This window comes from Meriones unguiculatus, chromosome 8 (genome assembly GCF_030254825.1).
Source record: "Meriones unguiculatus strain TT.TT164.6M chromosome 8, Bangor_MerUng_6.1, whole genome shotgun sequence".
NCBI lineage: Eukaryota > Metazoa > Chordata > Mammalia > Rodentia > Muridae > Meriones > Meriones unguiculatus.
The window spans coordinates 3,272,583-3,293,199 of record NC_083356.1 but is presented as its reverse complement, the minus strand read 5'-3'; the positions used below and the strand labels follow the sequence as shown (position 1 = coordinate 3,293,199).

Here is a 20,617-nt window from a genome sequence, read left to right as displayed (position 1 = left end):
AAATGTTTGAAAGGGTTTGCTGTAGCAGCCCTGCCTGGTCTAGAACCAGGCTCTGCCTGTCTCAGCCTCCCAAGTGCTGTAATCAAAGGCCTGCACCACCAGTTCAGTTTCAGCTCATGACATTTGTTTGTTTTGTTTTGTTTTATTTTATTTTATTTTGGTTTTTGGATTTTTTTTCAAGACAGGGTTTCTCTGTGTAGCCCTGGCTGTCCTAGACTCACTTTGTAGGCCGGGCTGGCCTTGAACTCACAGAGATCAGCCTTCCTCTGCCTCCTGAGTGCTGGGATTATAGGCGTGCACTACCACGACTTTTTTTTCCCTCTATGTTTTTTTTTTTTTAAATTACTTTGATGAATTTGTTATTAGAAATTGTAGCAGAGTCTCTATACCCCAGATTAGACTGATTCCTGGAGTACCAAGTGCTGGGATTTCAGGCATGAGCACCTAGTATTCATCTTAAAGTTTCTTTTAAGTTATAGTACAGATTTTGTTTATGGGGTGGGGGAGTCCGCTTTTCTGGAGTAGGTTCTCTCCTATTATATGGGTGGGCTCCATGGTGCAAACTAAGGTTGTTAGGCTTAACAGCAAGTGCCTTTACCCACTAAGCCATTTTGCTGCTCCTTCATTGGTATTTTAAAACATTCACATTGTGATGTAGCATCACCACGTCTACCTCCAGAACTTTCATCTAATCTTGTAAAATTGAAACTGAAGGGACTGCTAATTGGCTCAGAGCACTTACTACCCTTCCACTGACACAGGTTCAGTTCCCAGCACTCGGATCTGGCAGTGCGCACCCCCAGCTCCAGAGAATCTAGTGTCCTCTGTTGGCCCTTGAGGGCAGGGAGACATATACATAAACGAAAGCAAATCTTAGAAAGAAACTGAACACATTAAGCAGTAATTCCTCATTTTCCTTTTGCCTCAAATTTTACAAACTTCCTAACCAAAGTTTAATTTTTTTTTTTTTAAAGATGGTAGCATTTTAAAGATTGTGCTGTGATAGTGTGTTTCTTTAATCTCCCTTGCTGGATCTCTGTGGCTTTGAGGCCGCGTGTTCTATATTGTGAGTACCAGGGCAGCTATCCCTACATAGAGAGTCCTCGTCTCAACAGCAAACAAAGTAAAAGGAGGTGTGGAATGCCTTTCTTTTATGCTAGTTAAAGGTCATGTTATTATACCTTTGGCCCAAATACCATACTTAGTTTTTTTCTTTGGTTTTACTTAGAGTTGTTAGAGATCATTGAAAATCAATGTGCGTGTATATTTGTTTGTAGGTTTTGTTTTTTACCTCACTTCCCATGTACTCATTTGTATATATTATATGTGTGTGTGTGTGCATGTTATAGAAGCCAGGGTGGGTGTTAGATGTCTTCTTTTGCTTTTTCTAGACAGGGTTTCTCTGTGTAGCCCTGGCTGTCCCAGTTTTGTAGGCTAGGCTGGTCTTGAACTCACAGAGATCTGCCTGCCTCTGCCACCCAAGTGATGGGATTAAATACCTGTGCCACCACCACCCAGTGATTAATTGAAATTTTTAAGGAACGATACCAAAGCTTCTCTTGGGTACATCAAATTATAATTTGTAAAAAGTAAGTTACCGAGAATCCTGATACTAGTCATTTTAGATTTTTCTGGGCTGTCTGCCATCTCCATAGTTCTTTCCAGTGTATGAAGGTAATCTTTGGTAGTAGATAAACATTTCAAGTCTGTAATTTTGGTTTTCTACCTTGGAGCTTAAGACAGGGTTTTGCTGTAGTTGCAGATGGAGTCAAAGTCTGTTGTAGAGGCATGTAGGGTTGAGGATGGGGAGGGACTCGCTAATCCAGGTGTTTAATGGCACACAAAGAATTTCTTCTTTAAATGTCCTTAATGGAAAAATGACTTTTTGGCTTTGATATCGTTGTAGTTTGTGATTTGCTTAACTTTTGTTTTTTATAAAACTTAATGTGAAGCAGATTCCCCCCCCCCTTTTTTTTGGTAGGGTCTTACTGTGTAGCCCAGGTTGGCCTCAAATTCCTAGTTCTTCTATCACAGGCTACTGAGTTCTGGGATGATATACAGGCATTACAGGAGTAAATGCAATGCTCAGTTCTGATCTGTTTAATGTTTGGCTTCTAAACAGTTATTGAGCTGTATAGGATGGAAGGCTATTAAACCCTGGTCAAGATGAATCAAATTTGTTTATCTAGAATTAAAGTATGCTTTTGTTTGGGAAGCCAAGCCAGGAACATTATGATTTTGCAGTTCATGTCCATTATAAATCCTGTCTCAGAAAAGAAAGGGATGAAAATATCTTGGTATGAGGGCATCTACCTGTAATGTATGTGGGAGATAGGGATGGCAGGATCTGGAGATCAGGGGCATCCTCAGCTACAAATGGAGTTGAGGCTAGCCTGGACTTCATGAGACTTTGCCTCCAAAACAATGACAACAATGAAGTATTTTATTTTTATTTTTTTATTTTTTGGTCTCTCCAGGCAGGGTTGCTCTATGTAGCCATGGCTGCCCTGGTGTCACGTTGTAGACTTGGCTGGCCTTGAACCCACAGCAATCTGCCTGCCTCTGCTTTCCTGAGTTCAGCACACCCAGCTAACAACAAAGTATTTTTTTCTTTTGTTTTTAAACCAGATTTAAGATTTTTTAAATTCAAATTGACCCAAAGCAAAACTTAAAACAACAAAGTATTTAACTGTGGTTTTAATGTAAATTGACTTGTAGTCATTCTTGTATCATTTTAAAGATGTGCTATAGAAAACACCAGACTTTTGCTGACTATCTTGTTCCAGTGTTTTTTGTTTGTTTATTTCTCTCTCTCTCTCTCTCTCTCTCTCTTTTCTTTTTACTTCATAGTGCTAGGAATCAAATTAAGAGCTGTGTACGTTTTCTGTCTTTTCCAGTTATCTTGTCTTGGTTAAGATAGTTGAACATAGACTGCAACACCCTAGGCTGGGGATGTAGTCCAGTGTGCGGTTCTTGCCTGACATGCCCAAGGCACTCGAGGAAGGAACCAAAACCGCAGCATCCTTATGTATGCAGCCCTTAGATGAGAATTCACATAGTAGGGCAACATAGAAACTTTATTTTATTTTTTCACTGTGTTGGCTTTTTAAAACAGAATCTAGCCTTGGCTGCCCTCAAATTCCCTTTGCTGTACCAACTGGCCATAAGCTCAGGGCAGTCCCTTCTGCCTCAGCCCCTTGAGTGCCAGGGTTACAGACCCGGCCATCACACCTGCTCGCCTGCAGAGCATACACATCGTAAGCTGCTACCACTATCGTTCTGACCAAGTTGATTTCTAAAGTGTGTAAACCATTTTTTATGTCCAGTTTATTGGGTCTTTGTTAGTATTCTAATTTTATAAATTCATTGTATACATTAAAACAAAGCAGATAGTAATAGTCCCTTATGTCACTTAGCAAGAATAGTTTTTCCAGTTGAGATGTCTTTTAAGTCATTACACATTTTTAAAATTTATTTGCTTTTTGAGACAGGTTCTCATGTAACCCAGGCTGTCCTGAAACTTACTGTATAATGAAGACTGATCTCTGACCTATAACTATTAATCCTCCTGTCTCTACCTTCCAAGTGCTAGGATTACAGCTTTATGCTACCACACCTGGCTTTCAGTATACATTTTTTTTTTTGTTTGTTTAGAAGTAAATTGCTAAGCATTAGAAAAGATTTGAGTTGGGCTGGAGAGATGGCTCAGCTGTTAAAGGCTAGGCTCGCAACCAAAAATATAAAAAAGATTTGAATTTATGAATATTTGAATTTTAATATTTATGTTTGTTTTTTCATTCTTACATACGTTTTAAAACATCACCATATACCATAAATACGTTAAAATAAATGTAGTTTTACTTGTCAACTTAAAGAACCATTAAAAGTATCATTAAGTGTGGGGAAAATATAGAAAATCACAAAAATGAAATAAAAGATGCTATTGCCTAGGGGTAACCAGTAATACTATTTGTTTGTTTTGATCTCTATAGTGTGTCTGTCTTGTCTTGTCTCTTCTTGTCTTTTCTTTTTTCTTTCACTTTTTATTTTTCGAGATAGGGTTTCTTTATGTCCTTGGCTGTTCTGGGACTCACTATGTAGACCAGGCTGGCCTTGAACTCAGAGATCTGCCTACCTCTGCCTCCTAAGTGTTAGGATTAAAGGCTTGCTCTGCAACCACCCTGCCTCTTTCTACTTTCATGCAGGTTCCAGGAATCAAATCGAAGTTGTTGCAAGTGATTTACCTTCTAAGTTATGTTGCCTGCCCTCATAACCTTATTTTGAGATGATAAATTAGTTAAGAAATAATGTATGGCAAATAATAAAAGTGTCATGAAATAATACTGTTTCATTGAAGATCACTAGAAGAAACTCAAGTAGAAGATTGGATCATTAGAAGCGTGTAGGAAAAAGGTCATGAAATACAGGAAAGACAACCTGGCCTCCTCGAAACAGCAGAGACTATAAGTAAAGGTGTGAAAGACAGTTGCGGAGGTGAAGGTGTTGGCTTCTCAGCCTGTCCACCTGAGTTTGATCCCTCGTTATGCACACATGGTTGAGAGAGAGCCAACTCTTGCATATTATCCTCTGATCTCTGTGCACTCACATGTAGTAAAGAAATACTTTAAAATACTTTAAAATTAGGAGGGACCTGGAGAGGACCTGGGTTTTGTTTCCAGGACCCACATAAGGCAGCTCACAACCTCCACTGATTCCAATTCCAGGGGTTCTGATGCCCTCTGGCCTCCCTGGGCACCTTTACACCTGTACAAACATATCTGTTAATGCCGCCTTTATTAGTTAAGTAAAACTAATAAATCGTGAGTAATGATAAAAGCACCAAACAGATCACAGTTTTAGACTTAAGATGGAATTTCTATTGATTCATTCATTCATTCTTAGAAATCTGTCACTACTTAGTAATCAAAAGATATATTTGAAAATTTTTATAAATAAGAACATTGCTTTTAGATATGTGAATAACATAAGTAAATTTTTTGACATTTTTAGGTAGGTTGGAGTGAGATAGTATTTATTTTTAAAATTTTTGTTTGTAATTTTGAGATAGTGATTCTGTAGCCCAACCTGACCTCAGTCTTGTATGGTTGATGCCAGCCTTGAAGTTCTGACTTTTTTTTTTTTCTTATCAGTTACATTTTATTAACTGTGTATCCCAGCCTCATTCCCTCCCAGTCCCTCCCTCCCTCCCTCATCTTCACCGTGCCCCTTTCCAAGTCCACTGATGGGGGGGACCTCCTCCCCATTCATCTGATCCTGTTTTATCAAAGTTCTGACTTTTTATCTCTACCTACCAAGTCTGAGATTACTCTACCTGCTAAGGCAGTATTTTAAGAAAGGCCAGGCATGGTGGTACACACCTTTATTCCCAGACTCAGGAGGTACAAACAGGCAGGTCTGCGTTCTAGGCCAGCCCGTGCTACATAGTGAGGCCCTAGCTCCACAAGAAGAGTGTCTGTAGAGGTGTGGGTTTATTACATAGGTAGCCATATTTCATATAGAGGTCTGAAATACTTGTTTCAGATCAATTACTTTCAAAGTTTTGTATTTTCAAGTAGATGAGAAGCTGTCATGTTTGGCCTGGTGTAGAGGTGCGTGCTGGTGCTTAGGGAGTAGACAGAGTCTGGCTGGTAACTCAGGCTGCAGACCAGCGTGAGGGACATGTAGTTGAGACTCTTGAGCAGGAGAAGACAGGTCTAATACTATACTTACGGACCGTTTCTCTGTTAGGGTTTTTGTTTTTTGTTTTGTTTTTCCCAACATAGGTAATAGAAAAAGCCTTTGGTCTAAATTTACACAGATGTTTTGATTGTTTAGCAGGTGACATCTAAAGGCACTGGTTTAAACCCTAATGCCAAAGTATGGCAAGAAATTCCTTCTGGAAATCCGGATGGCACTCCTGTACCCGAAAGCTCTTGGAATGAAACTGCAGCCACATCTGGATCTCACCCTGAGGGTGAGTCTTAACTGTCTGTTGGTTAAATTGTTTTGGCTAAACGTGTGGTCACTTCAATTCAAACAGCTTTGAGATGGCCTTTGGTTAGTTGATCTGTTGGTTAACATTTTGTTGCTGAACAAAATACGTTAAGAAACGTCAGCTTTAAGGAAGAAAGATTGACTTTGGTTCATGAGGTTCCATTTCACAGTAACCTGCTCCCATCTCTTAGGGCCTTTTGGTAGAACAGCCTTACTTATGTCATGGGGCCAGGACACCAAGAACTTATTGGGAAAGAGCTCAGAGACCTGCCACCACAAAGCTCCTCCCGTCAGTTAGGTGCTGGCATTTCCAAATAGCTTGTAGGGTTCTGAGCTCCATAGCAGACTGATATACATGTGGAGCTAGTCACCATTTTACTGATCATGTGTATCCAAAGCTTCACCTTTAACTTCATGGTGCTGGGGGCCAAGCTTTTACCTTGAGCACTTGGGAGGACTTTTCAGAACCAAACAAAGATTTGATGAAATGTATTTGTGAATGTTTAGCATATAGTTTGTGTGTGATTCTTATGCTTTCTTTACATGAACAGTGAGTAATTTCAAGTAGTATGTGTGTTTTTGGGTCTGTTGTCATGGGCTGTATTAACTCACTGGCCTTGGGGAGCTACCCTCATGAGCTTATTCGCCTCATCTGCAGAATGGAAATAATGGTGGCACATGCCTGTAAGTTCCACGCCAGCCAAGGACACAGAGAAATCCTGTCTCAAAAAACAAAACAAACAAACAAAATAATGAAAAATAATAAACAATGACAGTGTCTGTTTTCAGAAAAGTAAGCAAAAGCATTATATAAACAGTTGGATATGTAGAGTGATAAGCTTAGCCATAATGGACAGCGCTCCTGTCTCCCTTTAGGAATGGTTCAAAAGCCATGGGATATTTTCCCTAACTGGTATGCTTCTTTGAAATCTTCTTTAGAAGACATGACTCAGAGTCACTGAAGGTGGGTTTAAATTTGTCCTGTTTACTCTCAATACCTTTTCTTGAAAACAGGTAATACAGAACTTTCAGAAGATATGTGTAAGGAATATGAGGTAATGTATTCTCCATCTTGTGAAACCACGAGAAACACTACAGACGTTGAAGAGTCGGCTGATGGAATGATCCTAGGACCTGAAGATCTGAGCTACCAACTATACGACGTTTCTGGTAACCTTTGTTGTTTTATTGCTAAAATGATAAGTTAGTGTCCTTGATTTTTTTCCATCATTTTGATAGACATGACATTGATCAGTTTGCTTTCTTTTTTGAAAAGAAGCTTATGTCAAACAACTATTAGGTGATTATTAAAGGTATTATTGACTAGTACCCAAACACAAAATATGTAATTGATAAAGAATCTTTGCAAAGTTCTATTTTGTGAAATTAAGTATCAGGAGAAAATAGTTAAAAGGTCCAAATTTCAAAACTTCTAAGTTTCTCATTTGGTTAGTTAAGATTGTTATTGCAAGTGTAACTAAAAAAACCCAAGTTTTCAGCATGGAATTTATTTCAAAATAAATTGTATTTCAGAGATTAATTTTAAGAAAAAGCTAAACTGCACATTGGTGGTGCAAGTTTTTAATCCCACCTAGGTGGGTCTCTGTGAGTTTGAGATCAGCCTGGTCTACAGAGTGAGTTCCAGGTCAGCCAGGGCTACACAGAGAAAGCATGTCTTAAAACACCAGAAAGAAAAAGCTAGGCATGGCTGCCTACACCTGTAATCCCAGGACTCAGAGAAGCAGAGGCAGATGGATCGGTTTGAGTTTGAAGCCAGCCTGGTCTGAGCCCAGGATGGCCAGGGCTTGTTACACAGAGAAATCCTGTCTGGGGGAAAAATCTAAAAAAAAAAAAAACAAAACAAAAACTAAAACTAAAAAGAAAAAATATAGTATATATTAAAAATAAGAGTTCTTGGGCTGGAGAGATGGCTCAGTGGTTAAGAGAGAGCTGTCTGCTCTTCCAGAGGTCCTGGATTCAATTCCTGGCAACCACCTGGAAGCTCACAATCATCTGTACTGGAATCTCATGCACTCTTCTGGCATGTAGGCATGCGTGCTGATAGAGCACTCATACATAAGAATAAATATCTTTTTTTCTTTTCTTTTTTTTTTTTTAAAGGGTTCTAAGCAGGGCTGTTGTACATACCGTTGACCCAGCATTTGGGAGACAGAGGCAAGTGGATCTCTGAGTTTGAGGCCAGCCTGGTCTACAGAATGAGTACCAGGACAGCCAGGGCTAAAGAGAGAAACTATGTCTTGGAAAACCGAAATTAAATGTATTAGCTGTAAATGGGCAGGGTTGGGTAGTCTTCACTGCTAATCCACGCATTTGGGAGGCAGAAACAACAGGACTAAAAGTTTGAGGCTAGCTTGGGTGATACAGGGGTCCCTCTTTAACAGCAACAAGCTTCTGTGTGTCAGTATTGTTTTGTTTTGGTTTTTCTCACATTGGTTTAACCAGCATGGATTAGTAGTTAATATGATTTAAAGTAGATGAAAAATGTAACTTACATAAATATGTTGGTGTACATGTGTACAAGCTCCCAAAAGGCACTGCTTGAGGTGGAACTGCTGTCAGTTGTGAACAACCCAGCATAGGTGCTGGGACCCAAGGTATGGGTCTTCTGTGCAAGCAGCACATGCTCTTAACTGCCAAGCCATCTCTTAGCCCTAAAAGTGCTCAAAATTTAAAGGGAACTGAAGTGAACCACAGAATCTGACCATGTAACTACTTTTCCAAAGGGTCTTTTTGAAAAAGAATTTTAACATGGAATAGGCATATCTGTCTCTTTCTGCCTCAAGTAGTCCTGTGACTTTAGAACAAGGTCTATAAATAATTGTCCTCAATTACTCCTCTTCCTTTTTTTGTTTTTAAATGAGTCGGTGTTTTACTATGTAGCCCTGATTGACCTAGAACTTGCTATGTAATCAAGACTGGCTTCAGTCTGCCTGCCTCCCAAGTACTGATAGTAAAGATGCCCACTATTGGGGCTGGAGAGATGGCTCAGAGGCTAAGAGCACTGGCTGTTCTTCCAAAGATCCTGAGTTCAATTCCCAGCAACCACATGGTGTCTCACAACCATCTATAATGAGGTCTGGCGCCCTCTTCTGGCGCGCAGATGTACATGGAGGCAGAACAGAAGATGTCCACTATCATCCCTGCCTTCAGTTACCTTTTAAATGTTTAGGTCTGTCTCTGATCTGAGCACGTAGCACGTGTCCACATGAGTGCCCATGTATCCTGAGGTTATAGGAACAGGCAGCCATGCTTAGCCTTCTTCCTTGGATGCTTAGAATCTGAGCTTAGTTCCTCATGCTTACTCCTTGCATCTCTCAGCCCCAGGCCAGATCTGAGGTCTTTTGACTTACAAGGTAATTTCTGAGGTGTATGGCATTGGTGTTCCTCTATGAAATTTTGAAGTGATGAGTTCACAGGCTGAGTGTTTAAGAGCACTGGGTTCCTTGAGTTCAACTCCCTGCACCTACGTGTAGCTCGCTGCCTGCATGTAGTTAGCATGTGGATAGGTGAGTTCTGTATAGAAAATTGCATATACAGGTGAAAGGCTCATGAAGTAATGAATGGTGCTTTGCCACACAAGCCTAACAGCCTGAGCCCATGTACAGGTAGACAGAAAAACCAGCCCTGCAAAGTTGTCCTCTGGTTGCCAGTGTACACCCACACACATTATTCACACAGAGAGAATGATTTATTTTTTTAATTTAACTGTATACATGTGGATGTCTCTACATACATGCACCTATGGAGGCTGTGAGGTTGTGTCTCCCTGAAGCCTGAGTTACACATGGTTGTTACACACTCAGCTTAGTGCCAGGAGACAGACTTGGTTCTCCTGCAAAAGTAGTTCACACTAACACGTTACTTCTTCAGCCCATAATAATAATATAGATATATATATTTTAAAAAACACACACACACACAGATTTTACAGGGGCTGCAGAGAAATGCCTCATTGGCTAGTAATAGTACTCCTCTGGAGGACCTGTGTTTGATTCCTGGCACCCACATGGCTGCTCACAACTATTTATAACTCCAGATCTAGGGGATCTGATGGATGTGGTGCAGAGGCATACATGTAGACAGAACATTCATACATATAAAAATAATAATGTAAAGGTTGCATATACATAGAATAGAAAGTGTTCATTACTGATAAAGATAATTTATCTCTAATTCTTGAGTAGTACCATAATTTAGTGTTAAAATCTTGGACAATTTATCCAGCTTCATACATCTTGTTGTCTGTATATTTAAGTTTAGTTGCTGGTCTTTTCTGGTGTCCCCCGACCCCTCCAAGATACGGTCTTTTCTTTGTAGACCAGGCTGTACTAGAGCTCACAACCATCTGCCTGCCTCTGCCTCTGCCTCTCTTGAGTGCTGGGATTACAGGTGTGTGCCACCACACCCAGCTGCTACTAGTCATTTTTAAAAAGAGAAAATATTAGGGCTGAGGAAGTACTCAGTGAGTAAAGGACTTATGTCCCAATTCCCAGCACCCATATATATGCTCACCACAGTAGTAGGTTTGAATTTGCAAGCTCAGGACTGGTTAGCAGAGACAGGCAGACCCTGCAAACTAACTAGCCAGTCAGCCCAGCAGAAGAGTGAACTCCAGGTTCAGTGAGAGGTCGTGTCTCAAATGAAGGTGAAGGATGATAGACACACCAGACATCGACTTGTGACCTGTGTACATACACATGGAAAGTACATGTGTGCACATGTACACACCACACTTGTGCACACTAAGAAGACATGTGCTTTTAGTCTTTAATGTTTGTATAAGATTTTAATGAAGTCATTGTTCTCTGTGCTCTCCCTTAAAAATAAAAGTTTCAGTATTTAAGGCCAGCCTGGGCTACATAGTTAAGACTTACCCTGTGCAATATCATCTCAGCTCTTGGAGGTAGGTGTAGAAGAGTCAGGGGTTCAAGGTCATGCTTGCCCACATAGAGTCTTTGAAGTTAGGTTAGGCTAAATAAGATGCTGTCTCAAAATAGCAAACCAAAGAAACAAACAAAATCAAGGAATGAAGAAGGTGTGAGAGGCGACTATAAAGGGCGCAGCTCGCTGGACCTGCTGCTAGTAAAGACCGCAAGTGCAACACAGACTACGCCAGTTTCCACCTTTACCTTTAGGGGAGCATTAATTATGTTTGTGCTTATTTGTTTGTTTGTTCTCAGTTCCCAAGAAGAATTGGGTAGTTTTCACTTGTTTTGTTTGGAGACAAGGTTTCTCTGTGTAACTCTGGCTGTCCTGCAACTTTATATAGACCAGTCTGGCCTCAAACCCACAGATTTGTCTGCCTGGGATTAAAAGAGTGTGCCAGCTACCTGGCTCTGGTTTTCACATTTTTACAGAGAGATTAGGGCAGTATTTAACATCCTAATAGCAATGGTCCTTTGTTATTTCTTGCTGTGTGTGTGTGGAGACCAGAAGACAACATTGTATGTCATGCCTCAGGAAAAGTTGACTGTGCGTGTGTGCGTGTACAGACACTGACTTGTCTCCACCTTCGTTTTTGAGACTGGGTCTACTACTGGCTTAGGATTCCCCTGTTAGGTTAGGCAGGCTGGCTAGTGAGCCCCAGGGATGCCCATTTCTCACTTCCCTGGTACTGGGATTACACGTATGTACTCTGGTGGCGTCATGTCTAATGCGTTCTGGAGATTAAACTTGGTTCATGCTTTTGTGGCAAATACTTTACTCACTGAGCTGCTGTCTCCCCAGCCCTTATGTGTGAGCTACATCTGTGGCACTGTGTATTGAGTCCATCACCGCACATGTGCTAGGTAAATGCTCTCCTATTGTATTTCAGGGCTGCAGCCCTAGCTCAAGATAGTTCTTAAGATAGCGACGAAAAAGGTGTGAGTTGAAAGAAGTTAGACTTAATTTTAAAATAAAGTTTTGTACATTTTAATTTGTGGCTGCTTCACGACTTCTGAGTGATTATGTAAGTTCGCTGCCTATGATAGCTTGATAACAGTTTCTCCCTCTTGTTTTCTATATCAGGAGAAAGCAGTTCAACAATTTCTACAGAAGATTTAAAGGAGTGCCTGAAAAAACAGTTAGAGTTCTGTTTCTCACGGTACGGAATCTTTTCCATTGATAATTTTCCTTTTAACATCTTGATTGGTAGATATAAAATGTGGCCTAAGTGGTTATCAGTTCCTTCTGTCTTGGATTTTGGTATCTCTTTCTTTAGCTAAGGTCTTTGATACTGGGTGATAAGAATAGGGCTGCTTCAAGGTTACAGTTTTTGTATGAAAACCATGTTCGCAGATGTCTGATTTTTCAAGTTATTAAGTAATTATTTAGAATATTAATGTTAATTTGTTGTTTTTTTATGATGAAATATGAGTTTAAACTTAACTGGTATCTTTTATTACCCTCCCCCCAAAAAATAACTGCCACTTCTTGAATTTATAAACTAAATAAAATAACTTAGTTGAATTTTACTGTAAAGGTCTTTGAGCTCATAAGAAAGAGATTAATGGGCTTTTTGCCTTGCCCATGTGTCTGCACATCACATACATGCATTGCCTGCAAAGGCCAGAAGAGGGCATCACATCTCCTGGAACTGGAGTGAACAGTTGGCAGGAATAAGCTGGAAATCAGACCTAGTTTTCTAAGGCCTTTAAAACCCCATAAGACCTTTAAAATATTATCAACCAATAAAGCTTTTTCATGAAACTCATAATCAGCCTAAGCGATACAAAACAACAAACATAATAAATACACAGCTAGTGTTTGTTTAGGTGATAATTGCTATTGGTAAAAAATTAAAATAGAACAGCATAAGTGAAAAAGGAGAATCCAGAGTACTGTTCTGTTTGTTTATTTGTTTGTTTGTTACTTAGTTTGGAGGCCCAGGGTCTCTCTGTGTAGCCTTGGCTGTCCTCAAACTCACTTTGTAGATCAGGCTGGCCTCAAAACTCAGAGCTCTGTCTTCTGTTTCCTGCTTGCTGGGATAGAAGGGGAGCAGCCCCACCCCCCAGCCAGAGTACAGTTTTAATCGGGGTGGACAGGTGGGTCTGTTTGAGAAGGGCGTTTCTAAACACAAAGTTGCAGATACTCTTATTTAATCTGCTTTAAAGGCTATTTGATGTAAACAAAAAGATAAGATTTTTGAACTGGGCAGTGGGGCACACCTGTAATGCCAGCTTTGAGCAGAATACCTTATATAGTCTTTCACTTTTTTTAATTAAATTTTTATTTTTTATATTAATTACAGTTTATTCACTTTGTATCCCAGTTGTAGTTCCCCGTCCTCCCCAGTCTTTTCACTTTAATGTATGTTTGTTTGTTTGTTTATTATTAGTTTTCTTCAAGACAGGGTTTCTCTGTGTATCCTTGGATGTTCTGGACTCAATTTGTAGATCAGGCTGGCCTTGAGCTCACAGAGATCTGCCTCTGTGCCACCTAGTCCAGCTTCACTTCAATTTTCAATAGTTTTCAAGTTACAATAGTCAAACGTATTTATGAAAAAATAACAAATATTCATGTTTCAAGTTACGGTTAAACTACCATTTTTTCCATATGCTTTGGGATTTAGAACTATGAAGTTGTTAACTGGTATATTATTATGTTGGTATGTTTTAAATTGAGCTGATACAACTTAAACTTTAGTTCATCTTATAGTTTTATTTCTCTAGATACAGTGTTAAGTATGAATATATTTTTTTTCTTGCTTTAGATGCTTTTTCAGAATTGTGTATTATAATTGCTTCTGTTAATTTCTTTCAGAGAAAATTTGTCAAAGGATCTTTACTTGATATCTCAAATGGATAGTGATCAGTTTATCCCAATATGGACAGTTGCCAACATGGAAGAAATAAAAAAATTGACTACAGATCCAGATTTAATTCTTGAAGTATTGAGATGTACGTAAATGCCTGTTAGCTTCTTTTTAATTGTAAAAGTTAAATATTTTTATTTCCGATCATACAGGGGATTGTTTTCTGTGACATATTGTATGTGTATTTGTTAGCATGTACATTTGAATAGCAACTTTTTGTAGTTTTTTATTCTTGTTCACAAAGCAAGTATTAACAATTAACGTTCCTTGTATAAGAATGGCCTGATTTGTTTTATTCTTATTTCACAACCTGTTCATAGGTTGTGACCTATAGTTTGACAAATACTTTTTTTTAAGATTTATTATTTATTATTTATACAGTACTCTTCCGTATGCCTACACACTAGAAGAGGGCACCAGATCCCATTAGAGATGGTTGTGAGCCACCATGTGGTTGCTGGGAATTGAACTCAGGACCTTTGGAAGAGCAGATAGTGCTCTTAACCTCTGAGCCATCTTTCCAGCCCCGACAAATACTCTTAAAGTTTGATAATGAACTTGTCCCTCCCTCCCTGTTCCCTCCTGCTTTCTCACCCTCCTGATATGCCTCCAGCACTTAATGAGACCTCGTTGTGTAGGTCAAGATAGCTTCAGATTCATTCTCCAAGTGCTGAGGAGCGCAGAGGAGCACCACTGTGACCTGCAGGAATTTTTTCTTCCCAGACTGGCCTCAGACTCAGAATGTTTACCTAGGGTTGCATTTCCCAGCTGCCCCAATTTTTGAGGCATTGTCTGGCTACGTAGACCAGGCTGACCTTGAATTGCACTGATTTCCCACTGGCTTTCAAGTACTGGGATTACAGGCATTTGTTACTATAGCTAGTTAAGTACTTTTTTGGTATGGTGTAGTGTGGGTAGTTTTTTCTTTTTTTTTCTTTTCTCTTCCTCCCCTCCCCTTTTTTCTCCTCCTTCTCCTTCTCTTTTTTTCTCCCTCCCCTCCTCTTCTCCCCTCCCTTCCTCCCTTTCCTTCCTCTTCTCTTCTCTCCTCTTTTCGTGTTTGATAAAAGGTTTCTGTGTAGCCCTGGATGTCCTAGAACTGGCTCAATAGAACAGGCAAGCCTAGAAGTGCTGGGACTAAGGCTGAAGAGATGGCTCAGAGGTTGAGAGCACTGGCTGCTCTTCCAAAGGTCCTGAGTTTAGTTTCCAGCAACCACATGGTGGCTCACAACCATCTATAGTGAAATCTGGTGCCCTCTTCTGGCCTGCAGGCACATATGCAGATATAACACTGTATATATAATAAATAAATAAATCTAAAAAAAAGAAGAAGAAGAAGAAGTGCTGGGACTAAAGCTGGAGCCACCACTGCCCAGTTAGATGTCTTTCTTCTCCTCTTCCTCCTGCTGCTGCTGCTGCTTCTCCTTCTTCTTGAGGATGTGTTTCCTATTTGTCTGTGTGTTTGCATGTTTATGTAGGTGCGTATGTATGGCTAAAGACCAGAAGGCAGTTTTGGATATTTTCATCAAGTCTACCTTAGTTTAAATCAGGCATGGTAGCACACACCTTTAATCCCAGCATTCCTGAAGTGGAGGAAGGCAGATCTCTGTGAGTTCAAAGCCACTCTGGTCTACAGAGAGTTCAGGACAGCCAGCACTATATAGAGATACTCTGTCAAAAAACTTAAATGTTGTGTGTGTGTGTGTGTGTGTGTTTTTCCTGCGTGTATGCATGTACATTTGCGTGCCTGGTGTCCACAGCTCAGGAGAAGGCATCAGATGCCTGGGAGCTGGAGTTCTGAGCAGTGTGAGCCACCACTGTGCGTGTAACTGAGCCTGTACCTTCTGGAAAAGCAACAAGTGCTCTTGACAGCCGGTCATCTCTGCAGCCCCTGTGCCCTGTGCCCTTTAATAAGATGGGGTCCCTTGTTGAGCCTTGAGAATGAACGGTTCATCTTTCTAGTGGGTGTGGAACTTTGATATTGTCTTTGAACTTTATTAAAGGCGCATGCCGCCATCGCCTGGCCATTTATGAAATTTCTAAATCATTTTTATGGATGTCATTTCTTAAAATTAACCAGTCTTAGCTACCTGGAAAGCTGACAAAGAACCTTTCCTCCATAGCTGTTTTTTAAACTTTTCTACCTGGCTATAAAACTGTGATGTACCACTTTTCTGAAGAAAGGACTGTGTGGTTTTTCTCTGATTCATTATTCCTCAAAATAAGCATCTAGAAAATGGCCTTTTGTCTTTTGTATATAAGAGCAGCTTTATTGGGGTGAATCCTGGCCTTTATTGTCATCACTAGGAAAAAAAGGAGTATACGTTGAAGTCATAATAATGAATGCTTTTTGTTTCCCGGAGGATTCTTTTTGGCACATTCTGTGATTAGCACAGTAATCACAATGTATGTGCTCCAGATACTTATTTAGCAAATAACATTCAATAATCTTTGCATACAAACCTTGGCATTTTACCTTAGCATTTGATAATTTATTTGATTAGAAGTATATTGAATAGGTTTTAGGCATCATTAACATCCTACCTGTCACCTTTAAGGGAGTCACGTTTTTGTTTGTTTGCTTTCAGCTTCTCCTATGGTACAAGTTGATGAGAAGGGAGAGAAGGTGAGACCAAGTCATAAGCGCTGTATTGTAATTCTCAGAGAAATCCCTGAGACAACGCCAGTGGAGGTAAGCCTGGATTGTTTCTCTAGCTGAGTGTCCTCTGACCGTGTAAGTTGGAGGAGGTAGGCTAGCAGAGCAGAGGTACCCTCATGTCAGTTATGTTGGCTTGTTAACTCTGAAGCAGCAGAACACTGTAAAGGAGGAAAAAGGTATTCTGTGTTCTTAGGGGCCAAACTTCAGTATTGCAGTGATGCTAATTATGAATGGATTGGCTTGACTGACAGTTAAGTAGGAGTAGTCACCTAATAACAGTGGAAGAAATTTCTTTGAATAAGGATTGGTCAGCAAAATATAAAACAAAGCTACAGTCATAAAGATCAAGTATGGTTCAGGTTCCAGAATAAAATATTTGAGTAAAGCAGTAAAGTACAGAAACAGGCCTTTTAAAAACACACATATGCATACATTTACTTAATAATTCTGCCAGGAATCACTTACTTTACAATTACTTAAAGCCAAAGTATACAGACAAAGTAACTGAGCCATAAGATGATTTACAAAAAAAAAGTTAAGTGCATTAGATTATTAAATGATAGACTATGAACCTTACTCTAATTCTAAAGTTTAGATTTCTTAACTGCTGTGTTACAGACGTTTACTATAAGTTGCCTATGGATGTACTGTAAATTCAAGAAATTGCAGCCAGGTACAGTAGTGCAGGCCTTTAATTCCATTTCTCTGGGAGGCAGAGGCAGGTGGATCTCTGTGAGTTTGAGGCCAGCCTGCTCTACAAAGCAAGTCCAGGACAGCCAAGATTACACAGAGAAAACCTGTCTCAAAAAAACAAAACAACAACAAAAAAAGGAATTGCTTAGTAACTGACTTACTGTAATTTACTAGTAATTTAGAAAAGAATTTTTCAGGCCCTATTCATGGAAGAAATGCGATGCCATTGTAGTTAGGTCGGCCAGCGCATGAACAGGCACCTTTACCTGCTGAGCCAACTTCCTGGCTCAGATATTTAATACTCATTTCCCCTTTGTAAGTTCTTTTCATCTATTGACTGTCTTACCAATCTCAGGTTTTGTTTGCTTTGTTTTTCTAGAGCCCTTCTTCCCTCTCCTCCCAAGACAGGGTTTCCCTGTGTGGCCTTGGCTGGCCTGGACTTGCTTTGTAGGCCAGGCTGGCCTCCATCTCACAGAGATCATCTGCTTCTGCCTCCCCGAGTGCGAGTGCTGGGATTAAAGGCATGCACCACTATGCCAAGCTTCCTTTTTTTTTTTTTTTTTTAAGCTTTATGGTTACAGGAAAGATGTTCACATCTGATTCTGATAGAGACAAAATGTCTTAAATAAGCGTGCATGGAGATGCTATGTTAGTGACGATCTTAGCTTTAAAAAGCCTTCTGTTGCGGAGGAAAACCGCTAGAGAGAGTACTGTAAGAATTGTAGCTTACCACTAGAACTGACGTGCTTCTCTTTTGTTGCTCATAAAATAATCTGCAAGTTCTACACCATATATACATGTTTTCATTTTAAGAGTTGACTATTTATTTTCTTTTTAGGAAGTGAAAGCTTTGTTTAAAAATGAAAACTGCCCCAAAGTGATAAGCTGTGAATTTGCACACAACAGCAACTGGTACATCACCTTCCAGTCAGACACAGATGCACAGCAGGTGAGAAAAAAGTGGCTGCTAATAACAATCTCGTGAGAAAAGATGTGTGATTTTTGTTAAGCATGTATTTAGGCTAGGGGAATGGCTTCATGGTCTAGTCTAGGATACAGAAGGTCCTAGGCTCAGGGCTCAGGGCCACAAAGAAAAAGCCAGATATGGCTCACCCCTATAACCCCAGCACTTGGGAGGTGGACAGGACCAAGATCAGGAGTTCAGGACCAACTTTGCTACATAAGCAAAATTGGGGCCTGCTGGGTGACATGAAATCCTGTATCAAAAGAAAACAAAACTGGACAAGGTAGTGATGGCACATTCCTATTACTATGGCACTCAGTGCTGAGGCAGCCCAGGTTACAGGGTCACACCATGTCAAAAAAAGAAAAAGAAAGGAAATTTTACCAAGACTGCTAAATACCTTGGCCATACATCTGCTTAATTGACAGTTGACTTTCTTCTTTATCATCTGCATGCAATTTTATCAGCTTTAATTTTAAAAATGTTTACTTATCAATGAAAAATTAACAGACTTTTTAAATGAATGTAAAGATTTGGAGGTAAATGTTCAATGGTGGTTTTGGTACCTAATATAGCCTATGGTTTAAAATAAAGTTGGGTTTTTGGGGGCGTGGTTGGGGCAGAGGCAGTCTCGCTCTGAAGCTGAGGCTGATCTGGAACTCACTGTGGTAGCCTAGGCTGTACTCAAACACGGCAGTCCTCTTTCCCACCTCTCCCGAATGCTTAGATAGCAAGTGTGACTTAACACAATGATCTTTGTTAATGTATCTGAGTGTTGAGTCTCTATGCTTGTCTGTGTGAGCCTGGTGCCTAAGAAGGCAAGAAAGAGGAGCCGGTATCCTGGAACTGGAGGTACAAATGGTTGTGTCTTACCATTTGGGTGCTGGAAATCAAATTCAGGTTTTTTGTTCTGTTTTGAGCCTGGGCTTTTATCTGTGCTTTTATCACATGCTAGTATTGGTTTTTTTGTCTTGTGTGTTTATTTTGAGGTAGATGCTCACTGTGAGAGTGAGGCTGCCTTGGAACCTGCAAGGTTGGCCAGGCTGCCTGCCTCACACTCCTGGCAGTCCTCTGTCAGATTCCTCAGTGCAAGGATTCGAGTCCTGTGTGCCCTCAGGACCAGCTGACTGAAATTAGAAGTTGTTACTTGGTGATACCTGTGTCTCTTGTTTCTGCCTTTTATCATAGGACTCCATACCAATTTCCTGCACTACCTACAAGCTGTAACCGGGATTGTTTTGTTTTGTTACCTTTTCCTCTCATTACCTCAAGGTTTGTAGTACTAGTGTTTTTGCCTTGCTGTGTCCAAGGCTGGCTTAGCTCAAAACACAGCCCTCTCCTGCTGCAGTTCTTGAGTGCTGGGGTCATAGAGCACACTGCTACATGGCAGGACCATTTGTTCAGTTTAGAAACTGATGAATGGGGCTAGAGAGATGGCTCAGCAGTTAAAAGCACTGGCTGTTCTTCCAGAGGTTCTGAGTTCAATTCCCAGCAACCACGCGGTGGCTTTCAACCATCTGTAATGGAATCTGATGCCCTCTTCTGCTGTGCATGAAAACAGTGTTCATATACATAAAATAAATAAAAAGAAAAAGAAACTGATGATTCCAGACTCGTTTGGTAGAATGAAGATGACTTTAGTGAAATGTTTAATGCTAATAAAAGTTCACTTTTGGTTTAACAGGCTTTTAAATACTTAAGAGAAGAAGTTAAAACATTTCAGGGCAAGCCAATCATGGTAAGAAACATTTGCAAATACACCAGATTCTAGTGTGAAATAAGTGTTTTTGGTGGGAGGTGACTTGTTGGGGCTTTGTTTATTATGTTGCTTCTTTTTGAAAAATTAAGAATATATGAGCAGGTGCTTTATAAAACCTGTAGTCATTTAAAAACATGACTATGTCCTACTTTAGAAAATCGGTTGACAGAACATGAAAATACTATGAATACAGAAGTTCTTTACAGGGAATCACAAAATTTTTATACTGACTCATAGCCTATAATTCTAGATCTCAGAATAAATAGTAGGAATACTTCTTTAATAGTGATGAAAACTGTTTTCATTTCTTTCAGCCATGTCTTAGTAACATCTATTTGAGAAGGAATTGTCATCAGTAATACTTACTCAATGTCTCTACACGCTTACTGTTCTCAGGTTCCATAACATTTCATACTTCTTTCCATCTTTAGTGCTGTTGTTAGACTTCAGCAGTTGGTGCGGCCTCATGGCCATTGCAGTTTACTGACTTCTGTTTTCTTGGTGTCTGTCAGTTTGTTTTAAGCACTCTTTGCAGAGTGAGACGAGGGATGGTGGCTCATAATTGTAATCTTACCATTGAAGAGGCTGAGGCAAGAGAAGTGATTTGTTTCAGGCCAGCTTGAGTTACGTAGTGAGTTTAAGGCAAGTCCAGGTACATGTGAAAGAACACCTAATGGATAGGCACTGTCGTTTCCTCCGCTTTGACTACTGCCAGCCCATTTCACATTCTAATAG

General features: G+C 40.0%; 1 protein-coding gene across 6 annotated transcripts in view; it reads left to right on the top strand.

The window, feature by feature from the left end:
* Nucleotides 1-20,617, top strand: part of Larp4 (La ribonucleoprotein 4) — a 38,919-nt gene that overhangs the window by 3,050 nt on the left and 15,252 nt on the right. For 4 of the 6 annotated variants that reach the window (XM_021634927.2, XM_060388626.1, XM_021634929.2 and 1 more), the window contains exons 2-8: nucleotides 5,836-5,974; nucleotides 7,009-7,164; nucleotides 12,025-12,100; nucleotides 13,759-13,895; nucleotides 16,396-16,499; nucleotides 17,998-18,108; nucleotides 19,808-19,861. In XM_021634927.2, the coding sequence (XP_021490602.1) occupies nucleotides 5,836-5,974; nucleotides 7,009-7,164; nucleotides 12,025-12,100; nucleotides 13,759-13,895; nucleotides 16,396-16,499; nucleotides 17,998-18,108; nucleotides 19,808-19,861 (777 nt within the window). The remainder of the gene's footprint in view (nucleotides 1-5,835; nucleotides 5,975-7,008; nucleotides 7,165-12,024; nucleotides 12,101-13,758; nucleotides 13,896-16,395; nucleotides 16,500-17,997; nucleotides 18,109-19,807; nucleotides 19,862-20,617) is intronic. The other 2 variants (XM_021634928.2, XM_060388627.1) reach the window with 1 other exon arrangement.